Source organism: Leptinotarsa decemlineata, unplaced genomic scaffold, assembly GCF_025532065.1.
Source record: "Leptinotarsa decemlineata unplaced genomic scaffold, Ldec_3_MD MMD2_tig00000010_RagTag_RagTag, whole genome shotgun sequence".
Classification (NCBI taxonomy): Eukaryota; Metazoa; Arthropoda; class Insecta; order Coleoptera; family Chrysomelidae; genus Leptinotarsa; species Leptinotarsa decemlineata.
In genome coordinates this window covers 986,590-1,005,041 of record NW_027412538.1, presented here as the reverse complement: position 1 = coordinate 1,005,041, position 18,452 = coordinate 986,590, and the positions used below count along the sequence as shown (strand labels likewise).

Sequence of the window (18,452 nt, the reverse complement as noted above, 5' to 3'; positions counted from 1 at the left end):
TAATTGTATGGATCGAATCATTAGTTGAGGTCAATAATATGTGAACAATAAAAAAATTATAACAATCGAAACGTCATGAATTAGTTTCATTTGAAATATTTATTCTTATTTTTTTGCATCTTTTTTAATTATTTATTTTCATCAATTTTTATTAGAATGATAGAAGTGATCGATACTTGATGAACATTCCTCATAACGTATTAAAAAAACACACTTCAATGTGAGATTTTCACTTGAAAATTTAGACGACACGTGTTTCGCTATAGGATTATAGTACTGTTTCTCAAACTTTTCGAATTTACGGCTCCCTTATGTTTTTTGAAGGTTATTGCGGCGCCCCGAACGTAAAGACTATACTAAAAATTTAATTAATAAAAGTAGGCAGGTGGCTGTCTGAACGGAATGCATTTTGCAATTACCGATATTATCATATTATCAAAGGATTTTCATTAATAGGTACCGACGTATGACCTTCACTCTCAGTTATCTATGTAGTAAAACGTTGTACCTTGAGACACACCCGTGGCCCACGGCCCCACAGTTAAGATTCCACGGCGCCCCAGGGCGCCGCGGCGCACAATTTAAGAAACACTGGATTATATGATAGCATCTTCTGCCGTCACCGGTGGTCATTCCGACCAAATGAATTTGATTTCAGCTCATGTATTGGAATTCATTTACTTGCGACGAATATTTCTGATGAAAGACGTTGCACAGGCGCCTGATGGTTTTTCTTCAGCTTTCTGCGAGACTTTAGCTGGGTTATTTGTTGTTTTTCCGTCGGGTATCTGCCGCACGTACCTATAAAATCGTATAATTGTGAGTCTGCAACTTCCATAAGAACGATGGATAGAAACTTTTTGTAATTTCTCCCGGCTCAAGTACTCACTATTCCAATGAAGATACCTAGTACACCATAATGTAGTTTGATCTATTTCTTTATATACCAACTTAGGTAATGTATCTGTTCATATGCATTACCTATTTCTTTTTTTGTCAATAAAAGCGTATTATAACAATATCTTCATTTTGATTTGAAGGCCTTTGTAGTTTGGAACTGCATCCTAACGTTTCGCCAGCATGAGTGGCTGGTTTCTTCAGAGGTTTATTCATCATGATGATTCACCGATGACTGATGCTTTCTAGTTCGTAGGTTGTATTTATGTTGACTCACGTAGTTCGCTTCTCTTGTTGATGCGTTGCTGTTGACTGAAGTGTTAGTACCTTAATGACTTAAGCTAACAGTGGAATTCTGTTGTCACTGTTCACCTTGGTAATACTGTTTCATTTTAAAAACAATGCTCTTGTCTTGAAACAGGGAACGAACCTGATGTTTGACTCCTTTGAACTCTGAATATTCCATGTGTAGTTAAATTAATCGTATTGAAAATAAAATTTGAAATATATTTTCCCAAATATTTTTCGAATGTTTTGGGATTTCCGAAAACACTGTAAGGTAGTTTATGAAATTAGTAACGATCATGTTCGAAAATTACATTTCATACTATAAAATGATATCAAGCTCCCATCACATGAATATGGAACATGGGACAGATCCTACTTTTCCTTTCATGATAAAAACTACCAGGCATATAGAACGTTTGTCTACTTAGCATCCAAATTATACAATAATATTTCAAATGAAGTGAAAAATACAAACAAAATAATATTCAAGAAGAGCCGATGAATCATTCAATACAAGCATATTGTAAGGCATTAAATACATTCACTGATTTATTCAGAAGTACAGTTGAGTTTTGTATTCTCGGTTAGAATAATTTACGTAAAATTTCATTGGATTCATAGAAAACAATTATTCATTGGAAAAAATATAAGAGCTATGTTTGGCTATATGAGTATGCTTATTGTATGCGGTTGTGTAAATTATGTTCTTTCACATTGTGATTTTAACACCATGTATAAGTTATAGATGTTTGCGTTAACTTGATGTTGACAAAAACTCATATTCACTATATCTAAGCATCAACGAGGAAGAGAAAGATCTTTCTGTGCCTTAGGAAGTTAAGTTTTTTGGAGGATTGAAATTCCTGAACTTTTCTCTAGTCGCCACCACTGCTAATCATTCTGGCGGGCTGTTTGAGCGTAAAAGCGCATGCTCCAAGTGTTAGAGAGCGAAAAGGAACTATCCTACGAGGTTGTCAGTCTACCGTGTTCGCGGCTTGTGGAGGTGCTTAAAAAGAGACTTATTTGATAAACACGGCGTGTGATTTCAGTGAGTGGTACGGCCCCTTAGGGGTCTTCCTTGGATATGGCAAACTATTACCTTAGCAATAATGAGAATCATATGTAAGTTACTCGTAGCACTAGTACGGTACAATAACCTTTACTATTTAAATGCCCACAATGAGAGTGGCCATGAAATACCCGGAAAGGTGTTTAAACTTACAAGGGAGTCAGAAAACCACTACTGCTGCTGTTGGAGGGAAGGCTTATGGGCCCTTCTCACGGTTCATAATTTATTAACTTGTCTCTTCAATGGCGTCTTGTTTTTGTTGATAATGTGTCGTGTGATGTGTCAGTGAGTACTTAGTTCATTTATTTATATATCTCGACGATCCAAAAGGGGAACAATCAATCGATATTGTTGTTTTTGTTGCTGCATAAGTATATCTTCTTCAAAAACTCGAAGCATTAGTTTTAGCGTAAATGAAAAATCCAATAATATTATTAGTAGTCACTTGTAGTGTGTTAATTGCGGTTGATGTTTCGTAAATTGTCTTGGAACTAGTGTGTTCATATGCAAAAAATAAATCACATTATAGTCTAAACGAGGGAAATCTCGTAAGAAATGATAACAGTATTTATTGAAGTGATATAATTCTTGAACTCATTGATAATTATTTCATTCTATTAATTACAACTAACGAGTCAAAAAGTACAGAATGCAAGTTCAAAACTGAAATCGATAACTTTCATAGTTTCTGCTGAATTCAACCCATGATTTCACTTGGAATTTTATCAGCACCTAGAAAAGTTTACTCTGACTTATTTTAGTTTATATATATGATAATAATCTTGTTCTGTGAAAACTGTTCCTTCCTTTCATTTCAATCATTTCATTATTTAAAATTTCCAATTCATTTTGAAGTATTTTCGTACAGGGAAAAACATATTGCATATCATTCTTGTCAATACTGAATGTAGTTATTCTATCAAAAGTGATATTTTTGCTAATTATTTTCATTAATAAGCTAATAAGCTTCATTTAAATTAATGAAAGATCTAGTTTGAAGAATATTTCAAAACAATACAGCTTGTTGTTTAAACTGAAAGGAGTAGGTATATTTAAAGGAGAGATGCAAGTGAAATTCTATATCATAACTCTTTCATATAATTTATTTTGTGATGTTTCTATGGATTATAGGTATCTGATTGAAATCCATAACTAATGTTTGGAGTACAAACTGAAAAAGAAAAAGTGATTTTCATATACTTAAGTAGTTGTATCAAAATAATTTTTCTTTGTTGTAATTCAAAGTTCAATTGAAAGTAGTTGTCTTGGGAGGGCTTTATCTACCAGTTTGTATCTGAAAGTAACTTCTATTCATTATCTACATATCTTTTGTATGAAGATGAAAAGTTGAAGCAAAAAGCTTTTTTTTTTCAAGACAGCTTCCATGCCTCCTCATCTAGACAGTGAGTTGAACATAAATAACTGATTTCTTAATTAGTGATAAAACTGATAATAGATATCTAAAATTGTTTTTGGTACATAATTTAGAGTGACACCTAATTTACAGATATTCATAATTGTTATGTAATAGTACCTCAACTTTCTTCATGAAATTAAATCAAATTGACTTTTGAATATTAATATATTATTTTTTATAAGTATATCAAATCCCCTTGAAAGAAAATTGGAGGGGTGTCAGTTTATAAGTATATGAAATCCTGTTGAAAGAAAATTGGAGGGATGTTAGTTTGTACGCTTATAAATTATTATGGTTATTACTGAAAGTCATTTTTATTGATTTTGGAACAGTTTCAAACCCAGTTTCGAAGCAGGGTCCAAATATTTAATTTTTCAACACAATCCATTTTGATCAGTGCTAATTTAACATCATAGGCATAGGGTCAATCGATATTAAACTTTTATTTTATTACTAAGCTGCACCTAGAGATGGAGCTACACCATCGAATGTGCACCACTTGTAGGACTCCGTCCTCTTCTCTTGCCTGCTTTCTAGGTTTACTCGCGATGCGAGTTCACTAGATGGCCTAGCCGTTCTATAGAATGGTCTTGAAGGCCCAGTTCTCAAGTCGCGAAATAAAATTAATAATCATCTATGTCTCATATTAGTTCCTTGTGAATCAGTTTAATCCAGAGGGATTGACTTACGGCCGAGCATTTTTTCATAAGTACAGTCACCTATTGAAGTCAATTTTATTCATTATCAAAGGAAAATTTTCGAAAGACATTTTTTTGTGAACAACTCAACAGTTACTGCGTAATATAAACCACTGAATTGTCCAATTAGTCAGTAACCTGTCATATTTATAAATTTTCCTTACAAATTGAAAAATATCAATTGAAAAAAATCTAATTTCTATACTTAGCTTTTTTAGTGGTCGACGTTTTCGGAAAACAATCTTTTTCCGTTTTCAAAACCCAAAATTCACTTGAAAATTTTCGCCTCGCTGTATTTCGTTTGACATATATCCAAGGAATGAAATGTCCAAATATCATATGCAATAGTCTACATGAATACATATACAGGATGTTCTATTGAGAATTTAGCTAAGGTTTATATTTCCATTTTCAACATCATTAAGACATTTTGACCCAAACTAAACCCTAAACTCATAGAACCTTTCTTTGATTGTTTGAAAAAAACATTTTTATTTTTTTTATAAAAGTTTCTAGCATCAAAACGAAGCGAGTAATAACGGAAATAATGTTGGTCTCAATTTGTTTGTGACAAAATATGGAAAAATCAATCCCTGCAAGAAAATAATAGTTACTGCTTCACAATTCACTTTACGTATTCATGTACTTGTAATATTTTCTAGAAGTATGACCGGTTTGGAGTACTTAGTTTTGAAAAAGTATGAGCCAGAAGTGAAAAGAACATTTTTGTAATTTTGAAAAAAAATTGCTTTTGCTTCAACGAAAACTAATAATTGTAGAATCGATGAATACACATTACAGCCATATTTTGCGTATCAATAATTTTTAAGTTATTTTGAAGAAAATGTAATTTGGGCAAAATTACAAAAATGCTCCTTTCATTCCAAGTTTATGAGTTTTCCTCGAAAGTTTACTGTATTTTAGTTAATCATGTTTGAAGTTTCAATTTTGGTGTTTGACGAATAAGAAGAACCAGCCTCCAACAACCTATTTTTCTGTCTATTAATTGAGTCTGCAAAGACTATAAACCCACAATTTTTCAGTTTTTCTTAATTTACTGAATTTTACCAAGAATACTTACTTTATCAATTATCCTTGAAAAACTGTCTGTTCATTGATTGAAAAATCAACATTTTACTCTTGAATAAGTCGGAAAAACTTTATATAACAACACATGTTTCCTAGAATCGGTCAGAATCCATTCTCGATCTTATTTTCAATAAAGCATTTTCCACCCTCCATCCCAGGGTAAAAGCAACCCCCGGAACACTTTGAAGTAGAAAATAAGTTTTGTGAAAACCGGTGCTGTTTAGTAAAATTATACACTATTGTCGTATTTTATATATTATAATATATTTTATATATTAGAAACATTCGAAGGCTAAACATTGTTTATACAAAATCCCCAGCAACTTTTGATGCTTTATAAAGCTCAGAACAGAAATACGCGATGGGCTGTGGCTGCTCATCGTTTTGACGTCCAACTCAGTACACCTCGAACTTCACTGATTATGAACTTCCTAAGAATGCTTTCCCAAATGAATTTATTCTCCAGCGATTCAAATCTAACGTGAATTGCTCACATTACGGATTTGCTCATATTTTTACCGATTAAACGTGACACTCTTGGGATAGCTCTTGATAATTTTTTGAAACTGTCGCGAAACTCAACAATAGAGATTTTTTGGCATAAATAAAAAAATTTAATAGTTTCAATCACATTGAAGTTATATCAAAAAAACCCTTTTATAAATACGTAATTAAAAATCTTGTGATAAATTTCCAGGTTTTTAATGAATAATTCATTTCGTAGGTATAACTGAATTTGATTCAACTGATTCTTATCTTCTGATAGTCGTATTTCTATTTGTCTTCAGCTGCTGTTGACAAACTGACCTCGTTTTTTCTTCTGTTTTAATTTTGCTTAGATTCGATACAAGCTTCGGAAATTTCACCAATTCCATCATAATTAGATTTATCGAGGCCTTATAATGTACGTGAAAGGGACAACGCCGAGCACAGCGGCAGTTTATTATCGATCAAACCCTAAGGCCGCATCTGCCAGAGGGGATTCACGGGGACACCTGCCTTTTCCCGCATGACTCTTCAAATGATATAAAAAATGATCACTAACATAAGAGAATAGATAGATACTATTTACCTATCTCTCTGAGGTTAAATTGGAGCTGTTTATCTTAGAATGAAGAGACTTCAGTGTGCCTTGTTGATGGGATACAAAACTTGCTGGCGGTTCAACAGGAGGAAGAGCATATGCTTGTGCGACAAGCTCATAGAAGCAAGCAGTTTCTCGCATCTTTGAAATTACTCACTGATGATGTCTGCCAAAGTAGCAGACGAAACGTGGTACTTCAGCCCGGATTTTGTTCCCTTTAATCGTGACGCCGACAGTGAAAGCCTTCGTTCTTCATTGTTTGTCTGGCCTCAGAAGGGGGTTGGTGGAGAGTAGTTACTCTAAATAAAGGAAAAATGATTCAGTTGAAAACTTTTTTCACATCAGAACCACTGTCTCTTGACGTACGTTTTGGTAACTAAGTGGGAATCATCACGAATGCTGCCATTTCCTTGAGTTGGATGTTCAAATTATAGTATGTGTCATATGTATGTGCAAAAATGTAAAACAAGAGGAGAATAAATTATTATTATATATGAATCACAATAACTATATAGTGATGCAACTAATTTTCCTTTATTTTCAGTATTTCAATATTAAATTTTACAAATAGGATTTGAAGCTTTATATCTTCTATTAATTTTCCGCGAGCGCTTTCGACAATTGGTAGTACTGTCATCTTCTTCAACTGCAATATATATTTCGGAAAGTAGGGATTCTAATGACATTAACAGGGAGATAATTGAAAAAACTTCTGAATAATACCATATATTCTTTTTCAACTCAAATTACTTTTTTAATCCTTTTCTGCCAATCTACTTCCGTAATATTAGATATTTCTTCAATAGTGATCACTGTTGATAAATCTACTATGTTAGCGAAACATGTTGTGATATATTTTTCAAATAAAGTTTCTGGATATCAAATAGTGAGGTGTAGTTTATGAAATTACTATGGATCTTCCTTAAGTAATGGCCGAATCAATCAGAAAACTTGTAAAATAAATTAACGAAAAATTGTTCCCACATTCCCTCTCATATTGAATATTAGATTTGACGTGATTGTGTAAAATCCATCAATACCAGTTTTATGAACGACTTAATAATTTTGCAGTACATCAATTTTTGTTTTATTGGCATCTGGACGAACATAGCGAGATTTCGTAATATTGTGAATATGGTTGGCAAAGGAAAAAGTCGAATTATAAGTTTCCCTCAAATCTTTAAATTCCTCTACACGCTCTAAAACTTCATCATCTATTGTATAATCAAAAATAACTGGTTGTTTTATTCTATTCGTAGTTAGAACACGACATTTATTCATGTTGAATGTAAGTTTATTAACATGACTCCATTTTACTATATTGTTCAAACCTTTCTGTAAGAGTATACAGACCCTAAACGTTTTCACGTTTTTGAAAACCCTTAAATCGTCTGCAAAAAGCAAACAGTATGAATTTTTCAGCACTAATATACCACTAATGTCAATGTATCACAGATGAAGTGAAAAATGAACCAGCAGCAGATCTACGACCGAGCAGGTCAAAAGATCCAAATACCTGATGGATTACGAGACAAACGGATAGAAGTCGAGGACGACCAAAGTCAGAATGGACGAATGTTGTTACCTGTTTCAAAAACTTTAGGCACGCCCCTGGTGAGACGTTCTATCCAAACAGGACAACTGGCATGAACTGTCATCAAATGACGTTTGAAGTTAGTTGATTTTTGCATCTTTACAATTTCATTTTCATTTCTCGTAACTTCTACCCAATATAGTTCGTTTTTCTTGTTTAGAGTATTATTTTTTGCTCACAAAAACTTAGAGGAAAACAATCTTTCGGAACAGCTGTCTCATCGATTCGATTGACAAACTTATAAATTCGCAATTCTATACTATTTGTTCAAACATTGCAAGGGACGTCCCGGAATCCCCCTGCCATTATGGATTCCTCAAGTCGTTTTTCTTTGCTTTTTCTTTTGTGAATCGCGATCGTCTGGCGTGGACAAAAGGCGAAAGGACTGTTCATTCCTTGTGTGATCGCAGCTGTCTTCTAATGGCACGCGCGTTTCTTACCTCCTCTTCGGTATATTTTAAGGATTCCATTGAAGCCTTACTTCTTCGACATCTTGCGCCATCGTCTCGATTCGGGGTGTTACCCTCCGGTTGATTGCCCTACAAACTTCCTTGAGCATATGGGTACCACGGCCAGCCGGCAGAGTGAGGCAGGGCAAGGTGATCCGTAATTATTACGGAGAGATCGAATTGGGTGATTTAAATTCACCGCGAACCACGAAAGTGTCCCAAATAGAAATATCCGATGTCTGTCGATGAAAATTTGTTGATAATAATTGATAAGAGAAGATTAGACTACAAAATTGATTCTGTTCATTGAAATTGCTTTTTTCATCTACCACCAAAATCGAAATTTAATTTTATCAACAGGAATATACTCACAATTATCAATGTTTCCAAGATGAAGAGGGTCAACATGAAAAAGTTGGAAATAGTGAGAGATACATAATGAGTGATGATTTATCGTAGACGAAACGTCGAAATAAAAAACCTTAAGAGATAGAGTGGTTTAAATTATAAAAAAAATTACCATTTTAGGGATTATTCAAATTTCGTCTCAAAATTTACTAATTGAAAGATCATAGTGATACATCAGCGAAGTTATCACTATAAAGTCTAACTAATAAGTACCGAGTGATCTTCAACAGAATTAAAATAACAATGGCGAATTTTGGTTCTTTTTGAATACCTCCGGACTTAATTGGAATTTCCTTAATTTTGAATCGTCATTTAAATGAGCAACTTTTTCCTAATTTAACCGAATTTGTATCTCCCAGGAATTCCCTTTCATCCATTCAGCTCCACGTGTACACCTCAACCCCTTAGAGGTATTACAAAGGATATTCATGAAGTTGATCATGTCTAGAAATTTGCGTTTCTCTTCAAATCACCTGTATAAAGAGTGTGAAGTTATGGAAATGAGAATCATATTACTATTGCACAAACGAGAATTATCATTTCAGCAAAAATAAAGCATCATCACGAAACTACGACTATAACACACGACATCGCGACCAACTAACCTATCCTACTGTTAAAAAGTCAGTTTCACAAAGATCATATTCCCTCATGGCAACTAAATTATATAACACTGTACCTCACAAAATAAAAAATTCTTATCCCAAACCAATATTCAAAAAATAAATAAGAAAACACATTCTCGAAAACAATTTTTAGAGTGAAATAAGTTAGCCTTCATGAAGTACGATTTTTAATGAATGAATTGTGTGTAGTTTCTATAATGTTATCCAATTTGGTACTGAAGAGCCTTAGGGCAAGTGTCTTACGGCGAAACATCGATGTATACCAGTGAGGATGACAGTGTTCCATGTAAGTGCAATTTGTTACCATTCATTTAAAGTAGAACTCATGTGAATGATATCTAATTTCATTCCACAACGAATGTTTGAAATACAAACTGAGTAAAGAAAAATATCTTCTGTATAATTCAGTGTTCATATAGAAGTATTTGTTTCGAAAGAATTTTTTTCTTTCGTGTAATTCAATGTTTATATGAAAGTAGCTGTTTCAGGAGGACTTTCTTTCAGTTTGTGTCTGAAAGTTACTTATTTGCATGATCTACATATCCATGTATAGTTTCTTTTTCAAATTGATTACTTTCTTCTTTTCCTTGGAAGATTCCCTCTTTAACACCCTGTATCTTGAGAACGAAGGATTTGTGGACCCATGTTTATATGAACATTTCGTCTTAAAATTACCTAAAGAATTGTCTGTTAAATGTATGGTACATACTTGATTATCACCCTGTATTTCCACTACTGTCCGATATATTTGAAATAAAAAACGCATTTTTTGAGAAAACGAGTGAAAACTATTTTATTACTTGCTGATGTAAACAATTTCTGGAATGTAGTTATATCCATTTTTTCAAATGGCACAAGTTGTTCTCCGTTGACGTGATTTTTCGAGTAGATTCATCAAAATACTTTTTTCTCAAATCATTTCAAAACTGTTTTAATGAGTTTCACTACTTTCAATTTTACGATTTTCTCCAAAAACGATGGCATTTTAAATAATTATGAAGTTTACACCTGGAGACAAACCGATATTATCACTTTTCGTTCGACAGACGACATAATTTAAAAAAAAAAAATCGTATGAGACTATGTCTATCAAAGCAACCAAGAGTATATCTCTTCTAAATATCGTGTAAATAATATACAAGAAAAATAATAGTTGCTGAAAGGTAAAAGTTTCTTTAAGTGACAAAATAACTTACTCAAAAATCAAATACAATTCTTGTAGCCCATCTAAGAAAAGGTTATTTAAAACGAATTAGCTATAGATAACAACCCGTAAAGGGTTGCTTTACTGGACAACAGGTATGCTTTCAGTAAAGCATTACTTTGCACATTATTTATTTTCAAGTTTAAAAAGTAATAAACAGTTGTAAAATGAATAGTTTTCGAAGGATGAAATACCTAATTCCTTTTTTATTTACATTAAATCACTCACACAGGTATGAAAACCTGATTAATTATTATTTTTCTTCAGTCCATAAATTTCATATTCAAGAAGTCGACTTTGATTAATCTCATTTAACAGGTGGATTTTTGACACTCAAGACAGTTGTGTCTATATTACAAGTTAGATTTTGCTTCATTATTTTTTATTTACCGTGCGGTCATTTGATTTTTCTTAACTCCTGAACTTCTTAACGAAAGGAGATATAGCCCATCTATTGGGTTAAGGAAGCACTATTATTTTTTATGAGTACAAGTATCTTGAGATGCCTCCTTTGAAACGTCTTTCTGTTTTTTATCCAATACCATTGTTTTTTTTTTAATCGACTTACTGTTCTCGATTTGTATCATTTAAATTTGAAAATAATAGCCAACGCAGTCATCACACAGAGTATTTGAAATCGATATAGTCCCGTCGGTGACTTTTGAAGAGGTACAAAATCAATCGAAAGGTAAATCCAACATGAATACTTCTCTCATATACCAGAGAAGTATGAGTATCATCTCGACGCGCATTTAACCAAATTGGCGTCATGAGGAGATTGATGCATACTAATTGAAATAGGCTAAAAATTAATTTTTAATCATATATCTTCGATTTGAAAAATTTTGGAAAATTTCAATTTGATTTGAAGAGAATGGTTCATGAAAGGTGAAAAATGTTACCGTTGGACGATTGTTCGGGTTCATGGAAAACTCCACCCATCACGCGACTGCGTGATGGGTGGAGTTTTCAGCTCCTGGCGAGACGAATATCGTCAGAAAAGAGGAGGAAAAACGGATAAAATATCGAGATTTTCTATTCGAACTCCGCAGACTCTATCCAGATCACTCTGTCAAGATGGTTGTTCTGATTATTGGAGTCCTTGGTGGAATGATGTCCTTTCTACTTTCGAATCTATAATCATACCGGCTTGCCGCACTAAGGCAGAAATCTTAGCCGCACAGATGCAGAAGTCTGTCATTCTTGGCTCACTGCGTTTGCTCAGGGACATGAATCTCGGACCCAATGATCACTTACCCCATGGTGTGGGGAGTGGTCATTGGTTGATTATGCTGGCGCGCCCTCCCGAATGTATCGAGGCTTTGGGGGATAGGGCCTGACCAGCGCACACTACGGCGAAAAAAAAAATAATAATAATAATAATAGTTTATTAGTTCTTTAGATTATGTCTAGCATAATATAGAACAAGTCAGTATAGTACAGTATCAAATAAAAAAATATTTATAAGATAAAATTAATATTAATAACATTTCACACAAATTGTAGTCAATATAATTAATATAGTTTTTGATGTAACTAAGCGCATGAAAGCATGTAAAAGGACTCAATATGCTTATATGTCAAGCTTCGTTATTTTCATTATCCCGAAAGCATCAAGAAGTCTAACCTATTGTACTGATCTTATGTTTTTTCGTTCTATTTACGATCTTTATGGCGTGTTGAGGACACTAGATTTTTCGGATCTACGAAATTCCGTACCTGAAGTGGCTCAGTCGCCCTTTGAGCATACTTAGTGCCTCTCTAGAGGCACTAATTACTAATTTCTACTATTATATTATTTTCATCATTATGTTAATCTTAATCTGAATTATTAACCACCGTCTCATAATGGTTTTACTTTATCCGGTTTGCAAAATGTTATATTGAAATGTACTGTATGATTAACGATAAGACTGATTGTTACGAGATTATTATATCCGGTTCTGATACGAAATTAAGATCTCATAATTATAATAAAGCCTCAAGGCACTACAGGAGAGGGTTGCGATTAGGTCTTCTTCGCAGTATAACCACTCAAGTATGTTTCCTTTCAGAGAGTCCCTATTATAATTCAAATAAAACGTTGGACTAGATCTTTTCTGCGCATGTTCTCCAATCTGACAAATGATTTACTTCACGTTCTAGCTTCGAAACGAGTTTTACCCAAAATCATTTGCGTTTTTTCATTTGAAAGTAAAATATCTTGAAATTTCAACTTATAAATACACCAACTATTTATTCATATTATCTTGTTAGCATTGCTAATTTTTGGCTGTTGAGTTTGAACACCTTTTGTATATTTCTTAATAGATTTGTATCATGTGCATTAGGCATCGTAATGGTATACCTGTAGTTTGCTCTCTGGGGTATATTTTGTATCACCAAGTGTGAAGTTGTGTATTTTTTTTTGTCACATACTAATGAAAAAACAGCTACATTTGGTTCGTTTAGTACTGACATATTTCGAAAATCCGTTTGTTATCTGGACCGTCATAATAAAGAACGCACATAATAAATCATAAGACGCAATTAGTAGTCTCCAGACCATTGCAAGTTGGTTTCCATGTTGTGAAAAAGGAAACTCGATAGCTGTGTTCTTACACATTATTATATTTATTTTTTCTCGATTATTGTAATATCGTAATATCCGAATTGTGAATAAGGTTAGGTAAGAAGTTGGGTTGGGTTATGATGAAAAAAAACTTCTGAATTCTAAGTTTAAATTCGAAGATTTCAAATTACATAGAAAGTGGGGTTAAGATTTTTCCCTTTCCAAGACCCTGGAACCAAGTTTCAACTGTCGCCAGACGTCTGTTCATTCAGTAAGATGACGCATTGGTTTTTGCAGTCTCAACAATTCCTTTTCGGTACTAGAGGAAATGAAAATTTTAAAACTGTTTTGTTTGTTGTTGCAGTGGAAAAATATGTGGCGGTTAGACGCCACATCGCACTCATTTATCACGTTTATGATGTTTGATCAAGTAGCTTAAGGCGGAATGATTCACCTCGGCCGCTCTTTATTATTGAAGATTTGAACAACCATCGCTAATTATTGTTGTGCAATTATGCAACTCCTAGAATTCTGAAGTAAACATTACGGAAATGCTATCAAGATAATTTATATTTCGAGAACAGGAAATGTTGCACATATCAAACCAATATTCTTAATTAGTGTTCTAAACATCCCCAGTCTTATTAATTGAAAGAACCAACTGAAGAAAAACGTTGCTACCTGGATGATCAAATATCAAAAAGCACTGCTTTGGAAGTGTGACAGTATTTTCCTTAAGACTTAGTATCCATTTGGTGGGAATGCTCGGTAGTATTATGCCATTATGTTATCAAAAACATTGATTGTTAATATAATTTGTTCGATGAACTAGAAATATAGTACAATTAAAGTATTTAGGATAACATTCACAAAAGATACTGGTAGGCCTTTTTCTTTTCTGAACTGTTGAACGCAGTATCAACATTTTGTCTCTGTTAGCACATTTGGAATATATAATGGAAGATTTCGAAGAGGCTAGAAATAATGTTGGCAGAACTTGAGTAACATGAATATTGTTCAACTGAATTATTATATCAAAAGCGAAATGTATCTGAGGTAATATGAAGAGATTATTATCACAAATAAGAGATAAACGATTTCATCAGAAGATGCTAATTGAGGTCAAATGATGCTTCGACACAACAGAAAGCAAAAAAAATGAGGAACAAATATCAAAGAAAATCATAGGATAGATTCAGCTACAACTAACATGTTAGGGAAATATAATTTCATATCTAGTTCATTTATTACCTATTTTTTACTTTTCAATGACATAATGTATCCTTAAGAATAAAGTCCCTTCGAAGCAAATTATTAATATACAGGCCGTTTTTTTAGCTGATCTTACTCTTCCTATTTTGGAAACGGAAAGACCTACAAGCTCGGTTAAATTTCATGTTTGTTTTAATCTGTTAAAAACCAATTTGCAATGCTACGATTTTGTACAGCCATTGTAATATCAAATTCAACTATTTATTTCAATACATGTAAAATCATCTAAAGGAACAATTCGTTCAGGCCACTCTCTGAACTGACCCCTGTCGGAAAACAACTACTCCCTTGGCTAATACCACCAAGAGCGTTGTATTATATCCGACAGGTGTCAGTGCGGGATTCTTCACTGAAGTTATTCTTCCATATGTTGTGGGCGATACAACTGCCGCAAAAAAAATTCAATTATTGGAACACACTTGCAAACCGGTTTCGGGCTGTTTGGCCACTCGTCAGTGCAAGGTAGTGTCTATCAACATAAAGTCGATGACTTCCTGAAATTGAAAATCGAATTCCTTCACAGTATCATTCCTCGAACTAGGCTGAAGTGGACAACAAACAACATGTTTGTCATCGCCCCATCTGCCTGTGAACGAGGAAACCGCCAACAGCATATGCAGGAATAACTTTCGTGAAGAATCCTGCTGAACACGTGTCGGATATAATCCAACCCCTTCGTGGTACCAGCAAGGGGAGTAGTTGTTTTCTGATAGGTGTCAGTTCATTAACCTACTGTGTAGGGAGTTGAGACTGGCCTGAATGAATTGTTCCTTTATATGATTTGATTTATAGCCAGTCTTCAAGTATGCCCACTGACTATATATGAAATAAAATACAATATCTAAGAACAAAGATACATCAACTGCACACACCTTTTGAAAATTTGCAAGTAAAGGTGAACGTCCATGCATTCCAGGAATTTTGTATAAATATGGAACAACTGTTCAAAAGCCAATTTTCATGGAACATAAATGTTCGTTTCTGATGTTTTTTGGCAAATAAAAATAGCGGAGAAAAAATTTATGAGAGTAGTAAAATGAATTGATTTGTTTAATAGAATATGTATAATTATTAAATTTACTGTCAAGTACGTAAATAATTATTCGATTCGTGTGAATTTGTGAGGGAAAAATTGTGAATTTTTCTAATGACGATAAAGTTGCTTTTCGTATACGCGTCAGGAAAATCCTGACTTTGCGTTTAACAGAATATGATGGAGCTGCTCCGCCACATCGTAGAACTATTTGCCGAGATTTTCTCAATATGACTATGCCAGGACGATGAATAGGAAACTATGTTCCTATTAAATGGCCATTACGTTCACCTGACTTGATCCTTCTGGACTTTCCATTGTGGGACTTCCTATTCGGATGAACATTTGACAATAATGACGAATTATAAGAAACATCCATGGCAGTTATTCCACAACTGTTGGAAAATTGTTATAAAAATTTTTATGATAAAAATTCGCAAGAGCGAATATGTGTTTATGGAACGATGGACAGCAATTTGAACATTTAATGAGATATCCTGAACGACGTAGATGGTTGGGAGTATTTTGACATTACTTTTATTGTTTGTTACTTGGTATATTACCTACATGTTATTCGGAAATGTGGAGTTCATGTATAGCTCTCACATATACCAAAGAATCAGGTGCTATAACCGACTTATGAATATATTTCCACACTTTAAGTTCAACGAGTTCAAATGTGTCGAAGGATAATCTGACTCGTTTTCTAATAAATCAATCATTTTACTCCATTGAAGAGTTTTTAGACACTTCATTGTAGACATTTTTAATCCAATAGTGTGTTAATTTTTCATATTTTGAATTGTATATTTCTGATTTTTTTTTGCCTTGTGATTAGTCCGATAATTTTTTTACATGTATCTTCAGTAATGAATAAATAAATTCTAAAATCCTAATTCTTTAAGTTCAAGACCCGAAGAATATTATTCTCTACTTTTTTGAGGCAGCTCTGACCGGAAATTGTACTGTAATACATATATGAACTTTTAATTACAAAGGCTACATAAATAGATGAAAAAACCTGGAGGAAATATTTAAAAAAGTAAAATTGATGAAATCTAATGAATGAAACGTCGCATTGTAAATTGGAATATATCAGAAGTTCCTCTGCCTTTTTTTATGGAAAAAGGAAGCGGTAAAGCCAAAAAACCACAATTCTAGTTTTTGGCGAATATTTCATAAACAACCACTGATATAGGTACTCGATCTGAAAAGAGATTATTCTAGTTTCCTGAAATAGGAAACTTTTGTCCAATTTAACCGACCCTGTAGGTCGTTTCTGAGATAGCAATAATGGGATCAGCTAAAAAATGGCCTGTATATGTTATGTGAAATATAACATATAAGTACATTTTCGTTATCACAAAGTAATTAGCATTAAGCCAATGCATCTTATCTCCATAATCCTTTATCTAGTTACAGACTTATGAACTTTCACTCATATCTAATGGTGAAATGTGTCTCGAGAAGAGTGTTGCAGTTCTAGTAAGTAAAAGCAGTATTTTTTTGTAACCTCCCACCTGGCCAAACCGGAGTTTATTTTGCCACAGTTACTACGTTTTATATTGATATTTTAGATTTAATTATGAATTTTGGAATTATTTTGTATTTTTTTATTGAGTGTAGCTAAAATGACTGATATAGTTTGGAAACGAAACATTCGACGAAGCAAATTTAAGAAATCCGTCATGTACAATTTGAAGTTGGGACATGTGAGTAGGATGTGATTTATATCCGCTAAAGAAAAATTGTCACATGTAGAGCAGTATTTGTGTTTGATTTAGCTTGTATGTAGGTAGTTGAATATGAAATTCAGATGAAAAGAAAAGGCTTACTCGAACTTGCGTGAGATAGTTGGATGATTTTTTCTATGTCGGGTTCTGTTATGTTTTTACTCAATACATATATGAATCGCCCTGTATCCACCTCGCCGTTCTGACGCAACTGTCCAATGACAACTGTAATGAAAAATGGTCGACCCGACAATACGAAATCAAAAACAACTGTCGCATAAATATCGCCATGCGATATCAGCGAGTCTGATTAATCGCTAGACAAGCTCAGCGAAAGTAATTCTAGTTCGAAGGGGTGAAAGCCACCCTTTGTATGAAGGGGAATGGCTATTCATCGAAAGGATGATTAAAGATTCCAAATGGGGTCTTACCTGTACGATAGATTATAGTTCGTCCTGATGGTTCGTGGGAAATCCAAGGCTGTAATCAAAACTGCAATGTTTATATTTCTTTTCTACTTGTTCTTTGATGGGGGACAAGCTTTCATGCTGTGATCGCAATCGGCAAGGTGTGGGAATTTTTTAGTGGATTGATAGTCTAGTTTTAAAATAGACTAGCATTTTGTACTTACATATATAATCCTCGTGAATTGAAATCCGCCATTTTAATTCCGCAATCAGACAGATTTTCTAGTACAAAACTGACTTTTGAAAAAAACACAACTGTACCCAAGTACATATAAGCACTTCATATTTTTTTCATAGATTAAACAGTTGTTTTGTTATTTAGATTGAATGAAAACTCAATTGAAAGTGATCTTTTTTCGTAATTTAACGAAGTTAGTAGTCAGAAAGAGTGGAGCTGTGAATAACCCAATTACCACACGCATCGCCCTGTATGTACACGTGGAACAGCTGCAAGAGGGCAAGGCACTCGAAACACCCCCTCGTTCTGAATTGCAGGAGGCACATTGCAAATGCGACGGGGGTAGATTAGTTATTTTTATTCAATACTGATACGGGAGGGTCAAAATGTTGTTG

At 33.7% G+C, this 18,452-nt stretch overlaps 1 protein-coding gene across 9 annotated transcripts in view; it reads left to right on the top strand.

The window, feature by feature from the left end:
* The first annotated feature begins 2,142 nt into the window (after positions 1-2,142).
* Myb (proto-oncogene like protein Myb) overlaps positions 2,143-18,452 on the top strand; it is a 78,993-nt gene continuing 62,683 nt past the window's right edge. For 6 of the 9 annotated variants that reach the window (XR_012464555.1, XR_012464556.1, XR_012464557.1 and 3 more), the window contains exon 1: positions 2,144-2,307. Coding sequence is in view for 6 of the 9 variants with exons in the window: in XM_074171217.1 (XP_074027318.1) it covers positions 2,270-2,307 (38 nt within the window). In the remaining 3 variants the exon portion in view is untranslated. Of the gene's footprint in view, positions 2,308-2,504; positions 2,540-18,452 lie in introns of those variants that run through there. The other 3 variants (XM_074171212.1, XM_074171215.1, XM_074171213.1) reach the window with 2 other exon arrangements.